This window comes from Ranitomeya variabilis, chromosome 3 (assembly GCF_051348905.1).
Source record: "Ranitomeya variabilis isolate aRanVar5 chromosome 3, aRanVar5.hap1, whole genome shotgun sequence".
In the NCBI taxonomy this organism is placed as follows: domain Eukaryota; kingdom Metazoa; phylum Chordata; class Amphibia; order Anura; family Dendrobatidae; genus Ranitomeya; species Ranitomeya variabilis.
The window spans coordinates 244,685,720-244,711,994 of NC_135234.1; the positions used below are offsets into that span (position 1 = coordinate 244,685,720).

General features: G+C 44.5%; 1 protein-coding gene across 1 annotated transcript in view; it reads right to left on the reverse strand.

Moving 5' to 3' along the window:
- The window catches only part of KLHL12 (kelch like family member 12), a 106,874-nt gene that overhangs the window by 58,283 nt on the left and 22,316 nt on the right, over positions 1 to 26,275 (reverse strand). The window contains exon 3 of the mRNA XM_077295332.1: positions 6,071 to 6,276. Within this exon, the coding sequence (XP_077151447.1) occupies positions 6,071 to 6,268 (198 nt within the window). The 5' untranslated portion in view covers positions 6,269 to 6,276. The remainder of the gene's footprint in view (positions 1 to 6,070; positions 6,277 to 26,275) is intronic.

Below are 26,275 nucleotides of genomic sequence, written 5' to 3' on the forward strand. Positions count from 1 at the left end.
GTAAGAAAAAAAAAAAAAAACGAGGCAAAAAACAATGCTTTATTACCATACCGCCGAACAAAAAGTGGAATAACACGCGATCAAAAAGACAGATATAAATAACCATGTTACCGCTGAAAACGTCATCTTGTCCCGCAAAAAACGAGCCGCCATACAGCATCATCAGCAAAAAAATAAAAAAGTTATAGTCCTCAGAATAAAGCGATGCCAAAATAATTATTTTTTCTATAAAATAGTTTTTATCGTATAAAAGCGTCAAAACATAAAAAAATGATATAAATGAGGTATCGCTGTAATCGTACTGATCCGAAGACTAAAACTGCTTTATCAATTTTACCAAGCGCAGAACGGTATAAACGCCTCTCCCAAAAGAAATTCATGAATAGCTGGTTTTTGGTTATTCTGCCTCACAAAAATCGGAATAAAAAGTGATAAAAATGGTCACGTGTCCGAAAATGTTACCAATAAAAACGTCAACTCGTCCCGCAAAAAACAAGACCTCACATGACTCTGTGGACCAAAATGTGGAAAAATTATAGGTCTCAAAATGTGGAGACGCAAAAACTTTTTTGCTATAAAAAGCGTCTTTTAGTCTGGTTTCACACTTGCGTTTTTATCTGCATGCGTTTTTTAAAAAAACCGCATGTGTGAAAAAATGCATGTAAACGCGGTAAAACGCATGCGTTTTTATAGAAAAACACAAGAAAACAAGAAAAAAACAAAAAACCCTAACCCTACCCCTAACCTGAAATACGTGGCACTGAAATATACGTTTATATACGTATATACGTATTTAAGTGCCACGATATTTCAGTGGCCACGTATATAAGTGCCACGTATTTAAGTGCCACGTATTTAAGTGCCACGTATTTAAGTGCCACGCATTTAAGTGCCACGTATTTAAGTGCCACGTATTTCAGTGCCACGTATTTACGTGCCACGTATTTACGTGCCACGTATTTACGTGCCACGTATTTTTCAGTGCCTGAAATACGTGGCACTGAAATACGTGGCACTGAAATACGTGGCACTGAAATATCGTGGCACTGAAATATCGTGGCACTGAAATATCGTGGCACTGAAATATCGTGGCACTGAAATATCGTGGCACTGAAATATCGTGGCACTGAAATATCGTGGCACTGAAATATCGTGGCACTGAAATATTGTGGCACTGAAGTATTTACGTGCCACGTATTTTTCAGTGCCTGAAATACGTGGCACTGAAATACGTGGCACTGAAATACGTGGCACTGAAATACGTGGCACTGAAATATCGTGGCACTGAAATATCGTGGCACTTAAATACGTGGCACTTAAATACGTGGCTCTTAAATACGTGGCACTTATATACGTGGCACTTATGACTGTCAGAAAATGTTCAGTAAATGGTTAGGGGTGAGGTTAGGGGTAGGGTTTCAGGTAGAATTGGGGAGTTTCCACTGTTCAGGCACATCAGGGGCTCTCCAAACGCGACATGGCGTCCAATCTCAATTCCAGCCAATTCTGCGTTGAAAAAGTAAAACAGTGCTCCTTCCCTTCCGAGCTCTCCCGTGCGTCCAAAAAGGGGTTTACTCCAACATATGGGGTATCAGCGTACTAGGGACAAATTGAACAACAACTTCTGGGGTCCAAGTTCTCTTGTTATCCTTGGGAAAATAAAAATTTGGGGGGGCTAAAAATCATTTTTGTGGGAAAAAAAATATGTTTTATTTTCACGGCTCTGCGTTATAAACTGTAGTGAAACACTTGGGGGTTCAAAGCTCTCAAAACACATCTAGATAAGTTCCTTGGGGGGTCTAGTTTCCAATATGGGGTCACTTGTGGGGGGTTTGTACTGTTTGGGTACATCAGGGGCTCTGCAAATGCAACGTGACGCCTGCAGACCAATCCATTTAAGTCTGCATTCCAAATGGCGCTCCTTCCCTTCCGAGCTCTGTCATGCGCCCAAACAGTGGTCCCCCCCCACAAATGGGGTATCAGCGTACTCCAGACAAATTGGACAACAACTTTTGGGGTCCAATTTATCCTGATACCCTTGTGAAAATACAAAACTGGGGGCTAAAAAATCATTTTTGTGAAAAAAAAAAATAATTTTTATTTTCACGGCTCTGCGTTATAAACTGTAGTGAAACACTTGGGGGTTCAAAGCATCTTAATTCCAGTCAATTTTGCATTGAAAAGTCAAATGGCGCTCCTTCCCTTCCGAGCTCTGCCCTGCGCCCAAACAATGGTTTACACCCACATATGGGGTATCGTCGTACTCAGGACAAATTGCACAACAACTTTTGTGGTCTAATTTCTTCTCTTACCCTTGGGGAAATAAAAAAATGGGGGTGAAAAGATCATTTTTGTGAAAAAATATGATTTTTTATTTTTACGGCTCTGCATTATAAACTTCTGTGAAGCACTTGTTGGGTCAAAGTGCTCAACACACATCTAGATAAGTTCCTTAAGGGGTCTACTTTCCAAAATGGTGTCACTCGTGGGGGGTTTCAATGTTTAGGCACATTAGGGGCTCTCCAAACGCAACATGGCATCCCATCTCAATTCCAGTCAATTTTGCATTGAAAAGTCAAATGGCACTCCTTCCCTTCTGAGCTCTGCCCTGCGCCCAAACAATGGTTTACACCCACATATGGGGTATCAGTGTACTCAGGACAAATTGCACAACAATATTTGGGGTCCAATTTCTTCTCTTACCCTTGGGAAAATAAAAAATTGGGGGTGAAAAGATCATTTTTGTGAAAAAATATGATTTTTTATTTTTACGGCTCTGCATTATAAACTTCTGTAAAGCACTTGTTGGGTCAAAGTGCTCACCACACATCTAGATAAGTTCCTTAGGGGGTCTACTTTCCAAAATGGTGTCACTTGTTAGGGGTTTCAATGTTTAGGCACATCAAGGGCTCTCTAAATGCAACATGGCGTCCCATCTCAATTCCAGTCAATTTTGCATTGAAAAGTCAAATGGCGCTCCTTCCCTTCCGAGCTCTGCCCTGCGCCCAAACAATGGTTTACACCCACATATGGGGTATCAGCGTACTCAGGACAAATTGCACAACAATTTTTGGGGTCCAATTTCTTCTCTCACCCTTGGGAAAATAAAAAATTGGGGGTGAAAAGATCATTTTTGTGAAAAAATATGATTTTTTATTTTTACGGCTCTGCATTATAAACTTCTGTAAAGCACTTGTTGGGTCAAAGTGCTCACCACACATCTAGATAAGTTCCTTAGGGGGTCTACTTTCCAAAATGGTGTCACTTGTTAGGGGTTTCAATGTTTAGGCACATCAGGGGCTCTCCAAATGCAACATGGCGTCCCATCTCAATTCCAGTCAATTTTGCATTGAAAAGTCAAATGGCGCTCCTTTGCTTCCAAGCTCTGCCATGCGCCCAAACTGTGGTTTACCCCCACATATGGGGTATCAGCGTACTCAGGACAAATTGTACAACAACTCTTGGGGTCTATTTTCTCCTGTTACCCTTGGTAAAATAAAACAAATTGGAGCTGAAATAAATTTTGTGTGAAAAAAAGTTAAATGTTCATTTTTATTTAAACATTCCAAAAATTCCTGTGAAACACCTGAAGGGTTAATAAACTTCTTGAAAGTGGTTTTGAGTACCTTGAGGGGTGCAGTTTTTAGAATGGTGTCACACTTGGGTATTTTCTATCATATAGACCCGTCAAAATGACTTCAAATGAGATGTGGTCCCTAAAAAAAAATGGTGTTGTAAAAATGAGAAATTGCTGGTCAACTTTTAACCCTTATAACTCCGTCACAAAAAAAAATTTTGGATCCAAAATTGTGCTGATGTAAAGTAGACATGTGGGAAATGTTATTTATTAAGTATTTTGTGTGACATATGTCTGTGATTTAAGGGCATAAAAATTCAAAGTTGGAAAATTGCGAAATTTTCAAAATTTTCGCCAAATATTCATTTTTTTCACAAATAAACGCAAGTTATATCGAAGAAATTTTACCACTAACATGAAGTACAATATGTCACGAGAAAACAATGTCAGAATCGCCAAGATCCATTGAAGCGTTCCAGAGTTATAACCTCATAAAGGGACAGTGGTCAGAATTGTAAAAATTGGCCTGGTCATGAACGTGCAAACCACCCTCGGGGCTTAAGGGGTTAAAGATCCTCTTTTTTTACTTCAACACTTTTCCAGAAAACCCTCATTAAGTCAGTCACCCAACTTTCCTTAGACAGATTTTCTGTTGTGGTTCTGCACCTTTCTAATCTTACTTGCAGCAATTCCTCATCTTCCAACTTCCTTTCTTTTCTTTAATAACTCCCTGCCATTCTAACTACTGTAATCTGCCTTTCTCAGGGAATACACATATTTTCATCAAATCACCTCATATTCTATATATACACTTCTTCCCCCCCTCTGGCAAACACTATCATGCAGCAGTCTTATCTGCCATCATCACATTCCCTTCTCTTTTACGGAACTGCAAAAACTTCTCCATTTTCTGCTGGCTTTAGACAAACAAAAAGACGGAGTTGTTATCCAGTCACCAGAAGTCCCAGCCCAAATCTATGAACTGCACAGAGAAAGAGTCGTGTTTGCCGTACGCAGTGTCTCCCCTCGGCCTGTTCCGAGTTACCTGGTACCACACAGAATTTGCGCACACTCCAGCACCAACACAAATCTCGCCGTTCCACATGCGGTCAGAGACAGGACGGCTAATTCTGGAAGAGGGACAACACTCTCAGACACACATAACCAGACGGACGGACAAACACAAAAACTGACCGTCCTCTGTAACTGGGATTTCTATCTCAGACCTTGTGCACAATGCTAGGGTTCAAAGAGGTTTCTACCGTTTTTTGCACTACGTGGTTCGACCACCCGTGATACTATCACGCCATGCTCCGCACCCGAGACTTCTAGGAGCAACTTTGCGCTCACCGTATCATAGACAACCTCCTATCCCCCTGCCTGCTACACACAGGCAGAGACTCAGATAGCCCAGCACACAGTGCTGGTATTAGACATGACATGCAGGTTACAAGCAGTCAATCACGGTTTGTGTTCCTCACAGCCAGTACGCCGTGGGTTCTTTTAAGGCCACCAGGTGTACGTATCCCACACCCACCGTGTCAGGGCAACACAGACAGTCGGCAAACACAAGTACAGAACACACAGAATGGTTCGAGAAACACAGGCAAGTACTACAGATTCATAAAGGAATCAGCAGACTTACCGTGTTTTTATGGAGGTGATCAGTCTCCTAGTCGAACCACTCTGGACGCTCTTCCTCGATCCATTCCGGGTGTCAATGTCTGAGGAGTGTACAACCTCAATGAGCCCCACGTTGGGTGCCAAAGATGTGAGGGTGATCTCTTAAAGTGAGATCTATATGATTGCTTGTACCTGACCAAATATAAGCTGAGTGCTAGCTTAGAGGCCCAGAATGTATCAAATTCACAAAGACGATACACACAGCCTCTCTCAGTGGTGGCTTATTCACAACAACTGGTTTATTCTGAACAAAGGAACATTCTAAAAACAGGAAGAAGGGGAGGTTGCACAACTTCAGAATAGTTAGTGTCACTCTGATTGGTTCATTCCAAGCTTCTTTTCCAAATATGGGGTATTCAGTTTCTTTGTCCAGTAACGTCTTCACATTCCAGAAGTTCCTTCCAGTGTGCTGCTGATCAGGAAATAGACTCCATTTTGCTACACAATATCTGAACTGACTTATATAAGGTTTAATAATTGATTTCATTAGACATTTTCTCCTTCACATCGGCATGCTCGAAAAATATGTTTACGCCCCCGCATGTCTCGTGGCTGTAAACAGCCTCAACACATGCAGGGATTGCTTAACAGACATTTTAGGCACGAGTTGCATCTGTCTAACAGCCGCGAGACATGCAGCCGTGGGGACTCTAACTCTCGGCTGTATTTGTACACACAAATATAAACGTATTATTTTCTTTTTGCAGATTAGAATAATACATTACCTGTGTGTATAGACATGTGGTGTAAAAGTGTGAAAACTGCACTTTTTACAAAACTTTTTCATTTTTAATCTTGGGCACTACTTACCTCACTAGTAAACATTGCACAAAAGTAATCGCTGCAGGCAGCAAGCACAATTCGGTGAGCAGGAAAATCCTTCATGTTTACCCGGAGTGTCACATCACATAATGTCTGGCTCTTGCGCAGAGAGTTCATAGTATTTAAGATGGACTTGGCATGAGAGTTTGTCATGATGTCTTTGGGTGACATCGCTTCCACAGGCATCCTGGAATCTAAAAGTAAACAACAGTCACTGGATGCAAAGAATTAGAAGGGTTAAGAAAACATGAGAAATACATTACATGAAGCCCACTTCCCACATGGCATTTGGACATTGCGTTTTTTAGGAAAAGAAAAATATTTCCATATTAGATCAGTTACATAACTGATGCAAACGGAAGAAGAGGACCCCCCTAATTCCTAAACGGTCTTATTGGATTTCGTTATGTATCCGTCTATGAATGATAAGAAGAAAGCGCCTCATAACACAAAAATCCAAACAGACTCCATAATTAATGAACAATCGGTTCCTCCGTAGCCATTTGCATCAGTGACGCAGTTTTCAGTTTGCAAGCACAAGTGCCTCAGGAGCAGATTTTAACCCCTTTACAACCTTGGACATATACTGTAACTACATCCACAGTCGCCTTCCCCTGTTCAAGTTTTCCGGCACGTCAGCTGATTACATCAGCTGACATGTGCCCCTAACAGCCGCGGATGGAATCGCGATTCACCCACGGCTGTTAACATGTTAAATGCCACTGTCAATCTCTGACTGTGGCATTTAACCTCTTTCTGCCATCGGACAGAATAGTACATCCGATGCTAGATCCCCTGCTTTGATGCGGGCTCCGGCGATGAGCCCGCATCAAAGCCAGGACAGGTCAGCTGTTTTGTACAGCTGATATGTGCCCGCAATAGCGGTGGGTCGAATCGCGATTCACTCACTGCTATTAACTAGTTAACCCCTTCATGACCCAGCCTATTTTGGCCTTAATGACCTTGCCGTTTTTTGCAATTCTGACCAGTGTCCCTTTATGAGGTAATAACTCAGGAACGCTTCAACGGATCCTAGCGATTCTGAGATTGTTTTTTCGTGACATATTGGGCTTCATGTTAGTGGTAAATTTAGGTCGATAATTTTTGAGTTTATTTGTGAAAAAAACGGAAATTTGGCAAAAAATTTGAAAATTTCGCAATTTTCACATTTTGAATTTTTATTCTGTTAAACCAGAGAGTTATGTGACACAAAATAGTTAATAAATAACGTTTCCCACATGTCTACTTTACATCAGCACAATTTTGGAAACAATTTTTTTTTTTGCTAGGAAGTTATAAGGGTTAAAATTTGACCAGTGATTTCTCATTTTTACAACAAAATTTACAAAACCATTTTTTTTAGGGACCACCTCACATTTGAAGTCATTTTGAGGGTTCTATATGGCTGAAAATACCCAAAAGTGACACCATTCTAAAAACTGCACCCCTCAAGGTGCTCAAAACCACATTCAAGAAGTTTATTAACCCTTCAGGTGTTTCACAGCAGCAGAAGCAACATGGAAGTAAAAAATGAACATTTAACTTTTTAGTCACAAAAATGATTTTTAGCAACAATTTTTTTATTTTCCCAAGGGTAAAAGGAGAAACTGGACCAGGGACGTTGTTGTCCAATTTGTCCTGAGTACGCTGATACCTCATATGTGGGGGTAAACCACTGTTTGGGCGCACGGCAGAACTCGGAAGGGAAGGAGCGCCATTTGACTTTTTGAATGAAAAATTGGCTCCAATCTTTAGCGGACACCATGTCGCGTTTGGAGAGCCCCCGTGTGCCTAAACATTGGAGCTCCCCCACAAGTGACCACATTTTGGAAACTAGACCCCCCAAGGAACTTATCTAGAAGCATAGTGAGCACTTTAAACCCCCAGGTGCTTCACAAATTGATCCGTAAAAATGAAAAAGTACTTTTTTTTCACAAAAAAATTATTTTAGCCTCAATTTTTTCATTTTCACATGGGCAACAGGATAAAATGGATCCTAAATTTTGTTGGGCAATTTCTCCTGAGTACACCAATACCTCACATGTGGGGGTAAACCACTGTTTGGGCACATGGTAAGGCTCGGAAGGGAAGGAGCGCCATTTGACTTTTTGAATGGAAAATTATCTCCATCGTTAGCGGACACCATGTCGCGTTTGGAAAGCCCCTGTGTGCCTAAACATTGGAGCTCCTCCACAAGTGACCCCATTTTGGAAACTAGACCCCCCAAGGAACTCATCCAGAGGCATAGTGAGCACTTTAAACCCCCAGGTGCTTCACAAATTGATCCGCAAAAATGAAAAAGTACTTTTTTTTCACACAAAATTTCTTTTAGCCTCAATTCTTTCATTTTCACATGGGCAACAGGATAAAATGGATCCTAAAATTTGTTGGGCAATTTCTCCTGAGTATGCCGATACCTCATATGTGGGGGTAAACCACTGTTTGGGTGCACGGCAAGGCTCGGAAGGGGAGGCGTGCCATTTGACTTTTTGAATGGAAAATTAGCTCCAATCGTTAGCGGACACCATGTCGCGTTTGGAGAGCCCCTGTGGGCCTAAACATTGGAGCTCCCCTACAAGTGACCCCATTTTGGAAACTAGACCCCCCAAGAAACTTATCTAGATGCATAGTGAGCACTTATAACCCCCAGGTGCTTCACAGAAGTTTATAACGCAGAGCCGTGAAAATAAAAAAATAATTTTTCTTTCCTCAAAAATGATTTTTAGCCCAGAATTTTTTATTTTCCCAAGGGTAATAGGAGAAATTGGACCCCAAATGTTGTTGTCCAGTTTGTTCTGAGTACGATGATACCCCATATGTGGGGGTAAACCACTGTTTGGGCGCACGGCAGGGCTCGGAAGGGAAGGCACGCCATTTGGCTTTTTGAATGGAAAATTAGCTCCAATCATTAGCGGACACCATGTCGCGTTTGGAGAGCCCCTGTGTGCCTAAACATTGGAGCTCCCGCACAAGTGACCCCATTTTGGAAACTAGACCTCCCAAGGAACTAATCTAGATGTGTGGTGAGCACTTTGAACCCCCAAGTGCTTCACAGAAGTTTATAACGCAGAGCCATGAAAATAAAAAATAATTTTTCTTTTCTCAAAAATGATTTTTTAGCCCACAATTTTTTATTTTCCCAAGGGTAACAGGAGAAATTGGACCCCAAAAGTTGTTGTCCAGTTTCTCCTGAGTACGCTGATACCCCATATGTGGGGGTAAACCACTGTTTTGGCACACGTCGGGGTTCGGAAGGGAAGTAGTGACGTTTTGAAATGCAGACTTTGATGGAATGCTCTGCGGGCGTCAGGTTGCGTTTGCAGAGCCCCTGATGTGCCTAAACAGTAGGAACTCCCCACAATTGACTCCATTTTGGAAACTAGACCCCCAAGGGAACTTATCTAGATGTGTAGTGAGCACTTTGAACCCCCAAGTGCTTCACAGAAGTTTATAACGCAGAGCCGTGAAAATAATAAATGTGTTTCCTTTCCTCAAAAATATTTTTTTAGCCCAGAATTTTTTATTTTTGCAAGAGTAACAGGAGAAATTGGACCCCAAAAGTTGTTGTCCAGTTTCTCCTGAGTACGCTGATACCCCATATGTGGGGGTAAAGCACTGTTTGGGCACATGCCGGGGCTCGGAAGGGAAGTAGTGACGTTTTGGAATGCAGACTTTGATGGAATGGTCTGCGGGCATCATGTTACGTTTGCAGAGCCCCTGATATGCCTAAACAGTAGAAACCCCCCACAAGTGACCCCATTTTGGAAACTAGACCCCCCAAGGAACTTATCTAGATGTGTGGTGAGCACGTTCAACCCCCAAGTGCTTCACAGAAGTTTACAACGCAGAGCCGTGAAAATAAAAAATCATTTTTCTTTCCTCAAAAAAGATGTTTTAGCAAGCAATTTTTTATTTTCACAAGGGTAACAGGAGAATTTGGACCCCAATATTTGTTGCCCAGTTTGTTGTGAGTACGCTGATACCCCATATGTGGGGGTAAACCACTGTTTGGGCACACGTCAGGGCTCAGAAGGGAAGTAGTGACATTTGAAATGCAGACTTTGATGGAATGGTCTGCGGGCGTCACATTGCATTTGCAGAGCCCCTGATGTGCCTAACCAGTAGAAACACCCCACAAGTGACCCCATTTTGGAAACTAGACCCCCGAAGGAACTTATCTAGATGTGTGGTGAGCACTTTCAACCCCCAAGTGCTTCACAGAAGTTTATAACGCAGAGCCGTAAAAATAAAAAATAATTGTTCTTTCCTCAAAAATTATGTTTTAGCAAGTAATTTTTTATTTTTGCAAGGGTAACAGGAGAAATTAGACCCCAACAGTTGTTGCCCAGTTTGTCCTGAGTACGCTGGTACCCCAAATGTGGGGGTAAACCACTGTTTGGGCGCACGTCGGGGCTTGGAAGGGCGGGAGCACCATTTGACTTTTTGAACGCAAGATTGGCTGGAATCAATGGTGGCGCCATGTTGCGTTTGGAGACCCCTGATGTGCCTAAACAGTGGAAACCCCTCAATTCTAACTTCAACACTAACCCCAACACACCCCTAATCCTAATCCCAACTGTAGCCATAACCCTAATCACAACCTTAACCCCAACACACCCCTAACCACAACCCTAACCGCAACACACCCGTAACCCTAATTCCAACCCTAATCCTAACCCTAATCCCAACCGTAACCCTAATCCCAACCCTAACCACAACTGTAACCCCAACACACCCCTAACCCTATCCGTAACCCTAACCACAAGCCTAATCTTAACCCTATTTCAAACCCTAGCCCTAATTCCAACCCTAACTCTAATCCTAACCCTAAGGCTATGTGCCCACGTTGCGGATTCGTGTGAGATTTTTCCGCACGATTTTTGAAAAATCTGCAGGTAAAAGGCACTGCGTTTTACCTGCGGATTTACAGCAGATTTCCAGTGTTTTTTTTGTGCAGATTTCACCTGCGGATTCCTATTGAGGAACAGGTGTAAAACGCTGCGGAATCCGCACAAAGAATTGACATGCTGCGGAAAATACAACGCAGCGTTTCTGCACGGAATTTTCCGCACCATGGGCACAGCGGATTTGGTTTTCCTTAGGTGTACATGGTACTGTAAACCTGATGGAAAACTGCTTCGAATTCGCAGCGGCCAATCCGCTGCGGATCCGCTGCCAATCCGCGGCCAATCCGCTGCGGATCCGCGGCCAATCCGCTGCGGATCCGCGGCCAATCCGCTGCCCATCCGCTGCGGATCCGCGGCCAATCCGCTGCGGATCCGCGGCCAATCCGCTGCGGATCCGCTGCCGATCCGCTGCGGATCCGCGGCCGATCCGCTGCGGATCCGCGGCCGATCCGCTGCGGATCCGCGGCCCATCCGCTGCGGATCCGCGGCCCATCCGCTGCGGATCCGCAGCCGATCCGCTGCGGATCCGCTGCCGATCCGCTGCGGATCCGCTGCGGATCCGCGGCCGATCCGCTGCGGATCCGCGGCCGATCCGCTGCGGATCCGCTGCCAATCCGCGGCCGATCCGCTGCGGATCCGCGGCCAATCCGCTGCGGATCCGCGGCCAATCCGCTGCCCATCTGCTGCGGATCCGCGGCCAATCCGCTGCGGATCCGCGGCCAATCCGCTGCGGATCCGCTGCGGATCCGCGGCCCATCCGCTGCGGATCCGCGGCCGATCCGCTGCGGATCCGCTGCGGATCCGCTGCCGATCCGCTGCGGATCCGCTGCCGATCCGCTGCGGATCCGCTGCGGATCCGCGGCCGATCCGCTGCGGATCCGCGGCCGATCCGCTGCGGATCCGCGGCCGATCCGCTGCGGATCCGCTGCGGATCTGCGGCCGATCCGCTGCCGATCCGCTGCGGATCCGCGGCCGATCCGCTCTGTGTGCACATGCCATAACCCTACCCCTAACCCTAACCCTACCCGTAACCCTAACCCTACCCCTAACCCTACCCCTAGTTCTAACCCTAGTTCTAACCCTAACCCTAGTGGAAAAAGAAAAAAAAATATTTTCTTTATTTTATTATTGTCACTACCTATGGGGGTGATAAAGGGGGGGGGGTTTATTTATTATTTTTTTATTTTGATCGCTGTGATAGAACCTACCACAGCGATCAAAATGTACCTCTAATGAATCTGCCGGCCGGCGGGCGCACTGAGCATGCGCCCGCCATTTTGGAAGATGGCGGCGCCCATGATGGAGGCGGACGGGGACCGGGAGCCTCGGTAAGTATAAGGGGGGGGAGATCGGGGCACGAGGGGGGCGTCGGAGCACGGGGGGGTGACATAGGAGCAGGGGGGGAGCGGGCAGGAGGACGGGGGAGCGGACAGCAGGACGGGGGAGCCGGCAGGCGGACGGAGGGGACCGGACCCTATAACGGAGCACTGGGGGGGCGATCGGTGGGGTGTGGGGGGGTCACATTAGTGTTTCCAGCCATGGCCGATGATATTGCAGCATCGGCCATGGCTGGATTGTAATATTTCACCAGTTTTTTAGGTGAAATATTACAAATCGCTCTGATTGGCAGTTTCACTTTCAACAGCCAATCAGAGCGATCGTAGCCACGGGGGGGTGAAGCCACCCCCCCTGGGCTGAAGTACCACTCCCCCTCTCCCTGCAGATCGGGTAAAATAGGAGTTAACCCTTTCACCCGATCTGCAGGGATGCGATCTTTCCATGACGCCACATAGGCGTCATAGGTCGGATTGGCACGGGTTTTCATGACGCCTACGTGGCGTCAAAGGTCGGGAAGGGGTTAAATTCAGCTGTCAAACACTGGCAGCAGCATTTAACAAGCGCTTCTGGCCATCGGGACGGAAATGTGCGCACCGCTGACCCCCGTCACGTGATCGGGGGTCAGCGGTGTGTTGGCTTAACAACCAGAGGTCTCCTGAAGACCTCTATGGTTGTTGATGCCAGATTGCTGCGAGCGCCACCCTGTGGTCGGCGCTCATAGCAATGAAGCAATTCTACTATATAGGAGCAATCTGAGCATCGCCTGTATGTAGCAGAGGCGATCGAGTTGTGCCAGCTTCTAGCCTCTCATGGAAGCTATTGAAGAGCATGACAAAAGTGAAAAAATAATGTTTTAAAAAACATAAAAGTTCAAATCACCCCCCTTTCGCCCTATTCAAAATAAAACAATAAAAAAAATTAAAAAAATCAAACCTACTCATATTTGGTATCGCCGTGTTCAGAATCGCCCGATCTATCAATACAAAAAAGGATTAACCTGATCACTAAACGGCATAGCGAAATAAAATTCGAAATGCCAGAATTACATTTTTTTTATTGCATTAAAATGCAATGTGAGCCTTCGCGGGCAGGGTCCTCACTCCTCCTGTACCAGTTATGACTTGTATTGTTTAAGATTATTGTACTTGTTTTTATTATGTATACCCCTCCTCACATGTAAAGTGCCATGGAATAAATGGCGCTATAACAATAAATAATAATAATAATAACAGGTGATCAAAAGAACGTATCTGCACCGAAATGGTATCATTAAAAATGACAGCTCGGCACACAAAAAAATAAGCCCTCACCCAACATGAGATCCTGAAAAATGGAGACGCGACGGGTCTCGGAAAATTGTGCAATTTTTTTTTAAAGCAAATTTCTGAATTTTTATTTTCACCACTTAGATAAAAAATAACCTAGACATGTTTGGTGTCTATGAACTAGTAATGAAGTGGAGAATCATAATGGCAGGTCAGTGTTAAGCGTGCCCTAAAAACTCATTTGTTCAGATAGGTTAATGCGTTGAGGCGGTAGGCCAAACTATCCCTGTGTGACCCATTAAAAAAAACAAAAAAAAAAACCATAATCAGGTTCCCCGCATCATGTTCTCATACATTTCATGCAGTTAATCGCCCTTTGTGTCTGTACTGCTACATACTTAGGCAGTAAACTGGTTCATGCAGCTTTACATGAACACCAGAGCCTTAAACTATGGCTGGTCCGAATAACTAAAAGCAATTGTTACCATCCACCTCTCGTGTCTCCCCTTTTCCTCATAGATTTACAATCTGGCTTCCGGTCACACCATTCCACTGAAACTGCCCTAACTAAGGTCACCAATGACCTCTTAACCGCCAAGAGCAAGCGACACTACTCTGTCCTCCTCCTCGACCTGTCGGCTGCCTTTGACACAGTGGACCATTCCCTATTATTACAGACCCTCTCATCCCTTGGCATCACAGACTTGGCCCTATCCTGGATCTCATCATACCTAACAGACCGGATCTTCAGCGTCTCCCACTCACACACCACCTCCTCACCTCGCCCCCTATCTGTTGGAGTCCCACAAGGTTCAGTCCTAGGGCCCCATTTCTTCTCCACTTACACCTTTGGCCTGGGACAGCTCATAGAATCTCATGGCTTTCAGTATCACCTCTATGCTGATGACACACGGATCTACATCTCTGGACCAGATATCACCTCCCTACTAACCAGAATCCCTCAATGTCTATCCGCTATTTCATCCTTCTTCTCTGCTAGATTTCTGAAACTTAACATGGACAAAACAGAATTCATCATCTTTCCCCCATCTCACGCGACCCCCCCCACAAACCTATCCATTACAGTAAATAGCTGCCCACTCTCCCCAGTCCCACAAGCTCGCTGCCTCGGGGTAATCCTTGACGCTGATCTCTCCTTCAAACCACATATCCAAGCCCTTTCCACTTCCTGCCGACTTCAAGTCAAAAATATTTCACGAATCCGTACATTCCTCAACCAAGAATCTGCAAAAACCCTAGTCCATGCCCTAGTCATCTCTCGTCTTGACTACTGCAACCTCCTGCTCTGTGGCCTCCCCTCTAACACTCTCGCACCCCTCCAATCTATTCTAAACTCTGCTGCCCGACTAATCCACCTGTCCCCCCGCTATACCCCGGCCTCTCCCCTCTGTCAATCCCTTCACTGGCTCCCCATTGCCCAGAGACTCCACTAGAAAACCCTAACCATGACATACAAAGCCATCCACAACCTGTCTCCTCCATACATCTGTGACCTCGTCTCCCGGTACTTACCTACACGCAACCTCTGATCCTCACAAGATCTCCTTCTCTACTCCCCTCTTATCTCCTCTTCCCACAATCGTATACAAGATTTCTCTCGCGTATCACCCCTACTCTGGAACCCTCTACCACAACACATCAGACTCTCTCGCCTACCATCGAAATCTTCAAAAAGAACCTGAAGACCCACCTCTTCCGACAAGCCTACAACCTGCATTAACCACCGATCGACCAAACCGCTGCATGACCAGCTCTATCCTCGCCTACTGTATACTCACCCATCCCTTGTAGATTGTGAGCCTTCGCGGGCAGGGTCCTCTCTCCTCCTGTACCAGTTATGACTTGTATTGTATAAGATTATTGTACTTGTTTATATTATGTATACCCATGTAAAGCGCCATGGAATAAATGGCACTATAACAATAAATAATAATAATAGATTGTAAGATTGCAAGCAGGGCCCTCATTCCTCTTGGTATCTATTTTGAACTGTGAGGCTGTAATGTCTATTGTCTGTACAAGTCCCCTCTATAATTTGTAAAGCGCTGCGGAATATGTTGGCACTATATAAATAAAATCATTATTATTAATAAAGATATCAAAACTGTGTGGTGTTTTAGTTAATTAAAATACTTTATTCTGCATATGTGTGTTTTATTAACCCTTTCGCAACTATAGGTTTAGTAATGGTAGGTATCTTATTGACGCCTCTCTATTACTAAGCCGGCTTAATGTCACCTTACAAAGCTGACATTAACACCTTATTACCCCATATGCCACTGCTACAGGGCAGTAGGAAGAGAGAGGCTAAGCACCCGGAATTGGCGCATCTTACAGGTGCACCTTTTCTGTGGCGGCTGGGAGCTGGTATTTGTAGCCAGGGTGGGCCAAAATCCATGGCCCCTTCCTAGGCTATGAATATCAGCCCGCAGCTGTCTGCGTAGCCTTTCTGGCTATAAAATATAGGGGGATTGTTATAGCCAGTAAAGGCTAAATAAACAGCTGCGGGCTGATATTCATAGCCTGGGAAGCTCCAAGGGTATAACTCCTTCCCAGGCTACAAATATCAGTCCCCCAGATTCCCCTCTCTGGCGCAGAAAATTGCGCGGGAGCCCACGCCATTTTTTTTATTCAAATTTTTAAAAAAAATTAAAACAGATATTGCGTTTAAGGCCGGGGTCACACTTGCGAGAAACACACGAGTCTCTCGCCTCAATACCCGGCACTGCCGCAGTCACTCGGGACCGGAGCGTTCACCTGCATAGAAATACATGCAGCTGCACACTCCGGTCCCGAGTGGCGGTGGCAGTGCCGGTTATTAAGATGCGAGACACGTCCAAGTTTCTCGCATGTGTGATCCCGACCTAACTTTATTAACATTTTATTATGTTTATTACTAAACATTGGGCTTGGTATTATCTATCTATTATCTATCTATTGTATCTATTATCTATCGATATATGTATCTAGCCAGGGCCGGACTGGGACTAAAATTCAGCCCTGGCATTTGAAGTTACACAGGCCCACTTGTCACATGGTGACTGTATAATATCTTTGTACACTTGTAGGCAGGGCCGGTTTTAGGCAAAGTGGGGCCCTAGGCAAAGTTTAAAATGGGTCCCCAAATGCTAACATATTGCACATCACACAGAAGCCTTTCTGTTGTATTTACGTGCGCTGAGTTCAGGCCGCTAAACGAGTTTGATCGACAATACTGAAGTTGTTCAACGCTTGTTTCCCGGCCTCTTTCCACCAGCTGAGGAATAATGATGAGACAGAACGATCACTAATAGATCACCATACAGTATCATGTTTTCAGCAGCACATCTACAGTTTACACTGGCAATGTGCTGCTGACAACAAGGCTTTTTGTTCCAGCAAAAACAATCCGAATATGCAGCATTTTACTTGTTTAGTAAAATACACCCCATAGTCCTCCATATATTATAATGTGCTCCATAGTCCTCCATATAGTATAATACACTCCCTATAGTCCTCCATATATTAAAATACACTGCTCAGTCCTCCACATAGTATAATACACTCCTCATAGTCCTCCATATAGCATAATACAATCCTCATAGTCCTCCATATAGCATAATACAATCCTCATAGTGCTCCATATAGTATAATGCACCGCCACAGTCATCCATGTAGTACAATTCACTTCCCATAGTATAATGCACCCCATAGTTCTTCATATAGTCTAACGTATTCCCCATAGTCCTCGATACAGTATAATGCAGCCCACATATAGTATAATGCAGCCACCCCAGAGTATAATGCAGCCACCCCAGAGTATAATGCAGCCACCCCAGAGTATAATGCAGCCACCCCACAGAGTATAATGCAGCCACCCCAGAGTATGTAACCCCCATAGAATATAATACAGCCCACCTCCCCATAATATATAATGTAGCCCCCCATAGAATATAATGCAGCCCCCCATAGTATATAACGCAGCCTCCCCCATAGAATATAATATACCCCCACAATAGTATATAACACAGCCACATAGTACATAACATGGCCTCCCCCATAGAATATAATATACTCCCCATAGTATATAGCAAAGCCCGCATATTATATAGCACAAACCGCATAGTATACAGCACAGCCTGCATACTATAGCACAGCTCGCATAGTAGATAACACAGCCCACACAGCAGTATTCAGCACAGACCACACAGTAGTATACAGCACAGACCACACAGTAGTATACAGCACAGCCCACGTAGAAGTATACAGCACAGTCCACACAGTAGTATACAGCACAGCCCACAGAGTAATATATACAGCACAGCCCACAAAGTAATATATACAGCACAGCCCACAGAGAACTATATACAGCACAGCCCACAGAGAACTATATAAAGCACAGCCCAGAGTACTATATACAGCACAGCCCAGAGTACTATATAAAGCACAGCCCAGAGAGTACTATATACAGCACAGCCCAGAGAGTACTATATACAGCACAGCCCACAGAGTACTATATACAGCACAGCCCACAGAGTACTATATACAGCACAGCCCAGAGAGTACTATATACAGCACAGCCCAGAGAGTACTATATACAGCACAGCCCAGAGAGTACTATATACAGCACAGCCCACAGAGTACTATACACAGCACAGCCCACAGAGTACTATATACAGCACAGCCCACAGAGTACTATATACAGCACAGCCCACAGAGTACTATATACAGCACAGCCCACAGAGTACTATATACAGCACAGCCCACAGAGTACTATATACAGCACAGCCCACAGAGAACTATATACAGCACACAGTAGTATACAGCACAGAGCACAGCCCACAGAGAACTATATACAGCCCACAGTAGTATACAGCACAGAGCACAGCCCACAGAGAACTATATACAGCACAGAGCACAGCCCACAGAGAACTATATACAGCCCACAGTAGCATACAGCACAGAGCACAGCCCACAGATAACTATATACAGCCCACAGTAGTATACAGCACAGAGCACAGCCCACAGAGAACTATATACAGCACAGAGCACAGCCCACAGAGAACTATATACAGCCCACAGTAGCATACAGCACAGAGCACAGCCCACAGATAACTATATACAGCCCACAGTAGTATACAGCACAGAGCACAGCCCACAGAGAACTATATATAGCACAGAGCACACAGTAGTATACAGCACAGAGCACAGCCCACAGAGAACTATATACAGCCCACAGCAGTATACAGCACAGAGCACAGCCCACAGAGAACTATATACAGCCCACAGTGGTATACAGCACAGAGCACAGCCCACAGAGAACTATATACAGCCCACAGTGGTATACAGCACAGAGCACAGCCCACAGAGAACTATATACAGCCCACAGCAGTATACAGCACAGAGCACAGCCCACAGAGAATTATATATAGCACAGAGCACACAGTAGTATACAGCACAGAGCACAGCCCACAGAGAACTATATACAGCCCACAGTAGTATACAGCACAGAGCACAGCCCACAGAGAACTATATACAGCCCACAGTAGTATACAGCACAGAGCACAGCCCACAGAGTACTATATATAGCACAGAGCACACAGTAGTATACAGCACAGAGCACAGCCCACAGAGAGCTATATACAGCCCACAGTAGTATACAGCACAGAGCACAGCCCACAGAGAACTATATACAGCCCACAGCAGTATACAGCACAGAGCACAGCCCACAGAGAACTATATACAGCCCACAGTAGTATACAGCACAGAGCACAGCCCACAGAGAACTATATACAGCCCACAGCAGTATACAGCACAGAGCACAGCCCACAGAGAACTATATACAGCCCACATCTCTTCTCTTCCTCCCCTCCCCTCCTCCGAGAATGGCCCCACAGTCCAGAAAAAAAAAAAACTCTCCTCACCTCTCCTCGTGCCCAGCGTTGCTTCCTGGTTCCTGCTCCTGTCTCAGCAGCTGCAGTCTGCCCGGGACACAGCAGGTGCGCGATGATATGACATCATCGCGCACCCGCAGTGTCAGAGGCAGAGCGGGGAATGATGGGAGAGGAGCGTCTGTAGACGCTCTCTCCTCCATCATTGCATTCAACTGTACCGGCGTCTATACGCCGGTATAGTTGAATGCGACGGCGGGGGCGGCGGATTGAGCGGCCCACCACTGGCACCGGCCCTTCTGGCATTTGCCAGAAGTGCCCTATGGCCAGTCCGGCCCTGTATCTAGCTATCTATAGATATATCTATCTATCGATAAATAAAGAAAATTAGAGCAGCACAAAGAAAGAGTTCAGGTGCAGAGCCCCCAAGCAAATACCAAACCTCAATTATTCTGGATTTCTATCTATAGATAGATATATCAGTAGATAATAGATAGATAATAGATAAGATACGATAGATAGATAGATCTATCGATCTATCATCTATCTATAGATCTATCTATCATCTATCTTATCTATCTATATATGTATCTATCTATCTGTGTGTGTAAACATTATTCTTCAATGGCGTATGTAAATGAAGAGGTTGGACAAGAAATGACATCACTTTTTTTTGGTATATCTTTATTTAGCTTAGAAAAACACACACAAATCTGCATGAAAAAAAAAATAAAAAATCGCTTCAAAAACGCAGGTGACCTGCTAGTGACCTCAGGTGCAGATTTGTTGCAGATATTACCTGCGTCAAATGCTGAGGAAATACTGACCGTGGAAACATACCCTAAATGTAAAAAATATAAAAGTTTAAATCACTCACATTCACCCCATTCAGGATAAAAAATTTTTTTTTTTTTTTTTTTTTTTAAACATGCTTATCGCCCGATCTATCAAGATATAAAAAGAATTAAATGGAACCTGTCACCACCCCCAGGCGTTTGAAACTAAAAGAGCCACCCTGTGCAGCAGTAATGCTGCATTCTGACTAGGTGGCTCTTAGTTCTGGGTGCTGTAACTGCAGAAATAATCCATTTTGTAATTTGTCCCAAATACCTTTTCTTCAGACAAGGAGGCAGGCGTTTCCCCCCTGCTGCAGATGCCACACAGCCGTCACTCAAGTCTTCTTGGCGCCGGGCACCGCCTCCTCAGCGCTGTTTTGAAATGAGCCGGCGCCTGCGCTCTTTTCTCCTGCCTTGGGCAGGCGCAGTGAGCGCTGCCCGTCTGTCCTCATATGCAGTCTAGCTGACTGCACCTGTGCGGCCGTCCTGCCTGTGAATCCCAGCCCCGCAATGTGAATAAATCAGAAGACACTGCGGGGCTGGGATTCACAGGCAGGGCGGCCGCACAGGCGCAGTCAGCTAGACTGCATATGAGGACAGAGGACGGGCAGCGCTCACTGCGCCTGCCCAAGCCAGGAGAAAAGAGCGCAGGCACCGCCTGATTTCAAAACAGCGCTGAGGAGGCGGCGCCCGGCGCCAAGAAGACTTGAGTGACGGCTGTGTGGCGTCTGCAGCAGGGGGAAAATGCCTGCCTCCAGGACTGAAGAAAAAGTATTTAGGACAAATTACAAAACTGATTATTTCTGCAGTTACAGCACCAATAACTAAAAGAGCCACCTTGTCAGAATGCAGCATTACTGCTGCACAAGGTGGCTCTTTTAGTTTCAAATGCCAGGGGGGGGGGAGGGGGTGACAGGTTCCCTTTAACCCGCTCGGTAAAAGGCATAATGAGATAAAAGTCAAAGAGACAGGATAAGGTTTTTTTTTGGTCACTGCAACATTGCATTCAAATGCAATAACGGGCGATCATAAAATCGTATCTACACCAAAATAGTATCAATAAAAACATCAGCTCGGCGCGCAAAAAATAAGCCCTTACCCAGACCCAGATCATGAAAAATGGCATTTTTATTTATTTTTATTTTATCTATTTTTTTTTTTTTTTTTACAAACTTCGGATTTTTTTCACTACATAAATAAAAAAGAACCTTTACATGTTCGGTGTCTACGAACTCGTAATGACCTGAAGAATCATAATGGCAGGTCAGTTTTAAGCTATGTGCACACGTAGCAGATTTTTTGCGTTTTTTTCGCTATAAAATCGCGAAAAAAATGCTCACATTAAGCATCCTATTTAATAGAATGTAATCCGCATTTTTTGTGCACATGCTGCATTTTTTTCCTGAGCGGAATCGCATTCCAGAAAAAAATGCAGCATGTTCATTAAATTTGCGGAATCGCGGGGATTCCGCACACATAGGAATGCATTGATCTGCTTACTTCCCGCATGGGGCTATGCCCACCATGCGGGAAGTAAGCAGATCATGTGCGGTTGGGTACCCAGGGTGGAGGAGAGGAGACTCTCCTCCACGGACTGGGCACCATATAATTGTTAAAAAAAAAAAACTATTAAAATGAAAAATCGTGATATACTCACCCTCTGATGGCCCCGGAGCCTTCCCGCCTCTCAGCAGTGCACGTGGCCGCTTCCGTTCCTATAGATGGTGTGTGTGTGAAGGACCTGCGATGACGTCACGGTCACATGACCACGAAGTCATTGAAGGTCCTGCACACACACCATCTATAGGAACGGAAGCCGCTGAGGAGATCGGCTGTTTGCGGAAGGCGAGTATAACCATTTTTTAAAATTATTTTTAACATTCTATCTTTTACTATTGATGCTGCATAGGCTGCATCAATAGTAAAAAGTTGGTCACACTTGCCAAACACTATGTTTGACAAGTGTGACCAACCTGTCAATCAGTTTTCCAAGCGATGCTACAGATAGCTTGGAAAACGCTAGCATTCTGCAAGCTAATTATGCTTGCAAAACGCTAGTTTTCTGCGGGAATATGCATGCCAATTCCGCATGCGATATACCCGCGGTAGGAGCTGCAGAATTGCGACGGAAATTTCCGCGGCAATTCTGCAACGTGTGCACTTAGCCTTAGGGTGCGAATCCACGGTCTGGATTGTCGGCGCTTTGGACAGAGTGGAAACCCCGCTCTGCCCAAAGCGCTGACCCCTTCTGTACATGCGGTGATTCCGGATGTGTTCATTGTACACATCTGGAATTGCAGCACCCTATACATAGGAGCGTCACCGCAAGGTAAACAGACATGCTGCATTCTAAACGCATGTTTAGACATGTCCGTAAACGCAGGGCCGCCGGATGCATGTTCGCACGCATAGTGGAGACGGGATTTCATAAAATCCCCTCCACTATGCTGTAACATCTGGACGATGCGGGTTGAATGCTGCGACTGTACGCAGCATTCAATCCACAGCTAATCCGGATGTAATTCGGCCCGTGGACACATACCCTTAGCATTTAGTGAATACGGTAAAAAAAAATTAAATTGAGGAATTGCATTTTTTTCGCAATTTCACCGCACTTAATTTTTTCCCTATTTTCCAGTACACCAATGGTGTTGCTCAAAAGTACAACTCTTCCCACAAAAAACCCTCACAAAGCCCTTACACGGCCATATTGACTGAAAAAAAAAAGTTATGACTGTGGGAAGAAGAAGTGCAAAAAACCCCGAAAACTCAAATGCAAAAACCCAAGGTGGTGAAGGGGTTAAAAGGAACATATGGCAATTTGCACATCAATAGCTCTTAACTCAAATCTGGCAGGTATACTGGAAGCCTGACTATAGAGATAAAATGAAGTTTCCCAGGAACCATAGGTTAATCTGCTGACACTAACAAAAGATCTAAAAAGAAAATCGGCTCCTCTCCAGCAGACAATACCGCGCCTGCTAGCATCAAGCCCGCTCAGTTTAGCTTACTGTCATTCTTAAAGGCTGCTTTCACACATCAGTTTTTTGCCGTTAGTCACAATCCAGCGAATTTTGCTAAAATGGAACCCCATGGCGCCGGATCCATCAAATGACGGAATCCGGCGACGGATTACGTTTTTTTTTTAACTGAGCATGCTCCGATTTTTTTAGGATCCAATTAGCTGGATCAGCTAGTCAGATCTGTCACATCAGTTTTTCACAATCTGTGACGGATCCGTTTTTTTTTTGTTTTTTTTTCAACATTCGATGGATTGTGACTGATGGCAAAAAACTGATGTGTGAAAGCAGCCTAAGGCTGACATGGGTCTGGGTCTCAGACCTGTCTTTGCCTTGGTTAGGAGCTAACCTTATCCCCTTTTGTGTTAAGACCTCGGATGATTGTTAGGATAGGTAACAGAGCGTGGTGTTGTCACTCTTTCACCCTATGGAGCCTATACTTGTCAGCCTGTATCCTCTCATGTTGGTGTAATAATAATAACAACAATAATAATTTTATTTCTATAGCGCCAACACACTCCACAGCACTTTACATTTTAGAGGGGACTTGTATAGACAATAGACATTACAGCATAACAATAAACACATAGATCAACAGATACTAAGAGGAATGAGCGCACTGCTCGCAAGCTTACAATCTATGAGGAAATAGAGGAGACACAAAAGGTGGATGGTAACAAATGCTTTCGTTGTTCAGACTAGCCATAATATAAGAAATTGGGTGTTCATGTAACGCTGCATGAACCGGTTATCAGCCAGAATATGTAAAAGTACAGACACAGAGGGCTATTAAATGCATAAGGCGTACAAGAGCATGATGCAAGGAACCTGACTATGGTAAAAATTTTGAATGGGCAACACACGGATGGTTAGATTAATGTGTTGAGGCGGTAGGCCAGCCTGAAGAAATGAGGATTAATCGAATTATCCTTGGTAGTGCATTCCAAAAAATTGGCGCCGCACGTGAAAAGTCTTGGAGACGAGAGTCGGAGGTTCTGATTATTGAGGCTTGCTCTTAGATCTATCCCTATTTTACCTCGTTCGCAATCAAATCAACTAAATTAAGACAGCAGGAGACAATAAATGAAAACACAAAAACATTTCCAGGCCCACATGGATCATAACATTTTTTGATAAGATTACATGACCTCACAGCATTAAGGGACAAGCAAAGTATGGAAGGGTTGTGTATTTAACCCTTCTGTTCGTATTGCCTATACCCTTGTACTATTAAAGTGTGTGTTAATTTTGACATTTGCTACTCTGTGTGTATTATTTGAATACCAGTTGTATTATTTAACTGTGATCATGGTTGGTCAAACACAAATTAAGAATAAAAATAGAAACTTCAGATTGACGTATTTTCTTTAGAAAATGGATGTACGTGTTCACTTATTGCTATATTCAGGCATTCTTACATTCTGCACAGAAATAACTCACATGTGCTTTACATAAATATTTACCAAGACTAGAACATGCAATATTTGTTTTATCACAGGAACATGGAAAAATGCTGCATCTTTTACTTTCAAGGCTTTTTCCAGTGCTGGTGGAGGCCGTGGGTTCGCGTTGTTGAGCATGCTGCAGGATACAGGTTACTATGGCTGTTGCTCCTTCACTTCAGGGTTTTACTTTTCTTCCTAAAATAGATGGCATAACAAGCGACTTTCCTAATTCTCCCAGAAAGTCTTTGTTTTTGCCATTTATGGGCTTTCCAATGGGGGTATATTTCATGTCATATAACAAATGTATCGTATGTTATAAAATTAAAACCATTGGCCACTGATTGGTTTTGCATTTGCTTGTGTACGGAGCTATTAGCTAATCTAGTGCATCACATGCCCCTTTGATGGAATCATAATCTAATATCATCTGCGGCTATTTGTCATCTCGACTATTTACTGCATTGTCATGGTGCATCGTGCTCATCAGAATGACTTGTTTTGCTTTTTATGGGGAATGTAAGAAACAGCTGTCGTATCTGCAGTAAGGCAAAAATGTTGTACTATGAACATTTCTTTTACCAAGGATACCTTGCGGCAATTCAGGCTTGATTTTTCTTACAGTGCAGTGCCCGGCGTTGTAAGTTTTCATTTTAGCAACAGCTGCACAGTTGGTGTGATATAAAAAAAAGTTGTCACATTTTGTCCTTGGTCCATACGTCAAATCCGAAGCGACTCACATACCAGAATTCTTTTCAGGTTCTTCTCCAGGCTTTTTTCCTGTATATACCGGATGTGGTGCAGCGGGGTTGGTGCAGTGTGACAGACAGGCAGTGACCACAGGAAAGTTCAAAACAAAGTGACTTTAATATCCAACGTACTTACAAACTGAAAACAAATGGTATCCTCCAGACCGCAACCGGGATTCAAGACAGTCCGTACCAGAGACCGATTGCCGTGGGCGACTGCACCACAATGTCACACTGAGGGGGTGCCAGGCCTTTTGGTTTCACTTAGCTCCGTGTTACTTCACACAGGCTGAGCCTTGCAGAGCCACCTTCTCTGCAGTTTGCAAACCAAAAATTACACGCCCAAGCCTTTTCTGTAGTTTTTTTTTTTTTTTTTTTTAAATGGAATCTGCGGCCATAGGCCAATTGAAAGACCCAGTCTGGAGGGAGCTAACTGCACCACTGCCATGCTGTAGTTTGCTCCAAAAATAAAAGCCCATGCCGGGTTTTCTTAAATCTGCGTTTGGCAAATAGCTTATTCAAGACCACACTTATTCTGCATTGAAACCACAGCTATATCTGTGACTGAAATGCACTCCAGAGGCCTTAATACGCTTCTATGCGCATCCCGGGGGACACATAGGGACCCTCGCATATAATACCTGTCAAACTTGTGGGGATGAACATTTGTCACCAAACAGGGGGCCCATGAGAAGGGCATCCGCATTTCCCTGAGACTTCCCCGCCCGATATTCCACGGTGAAAT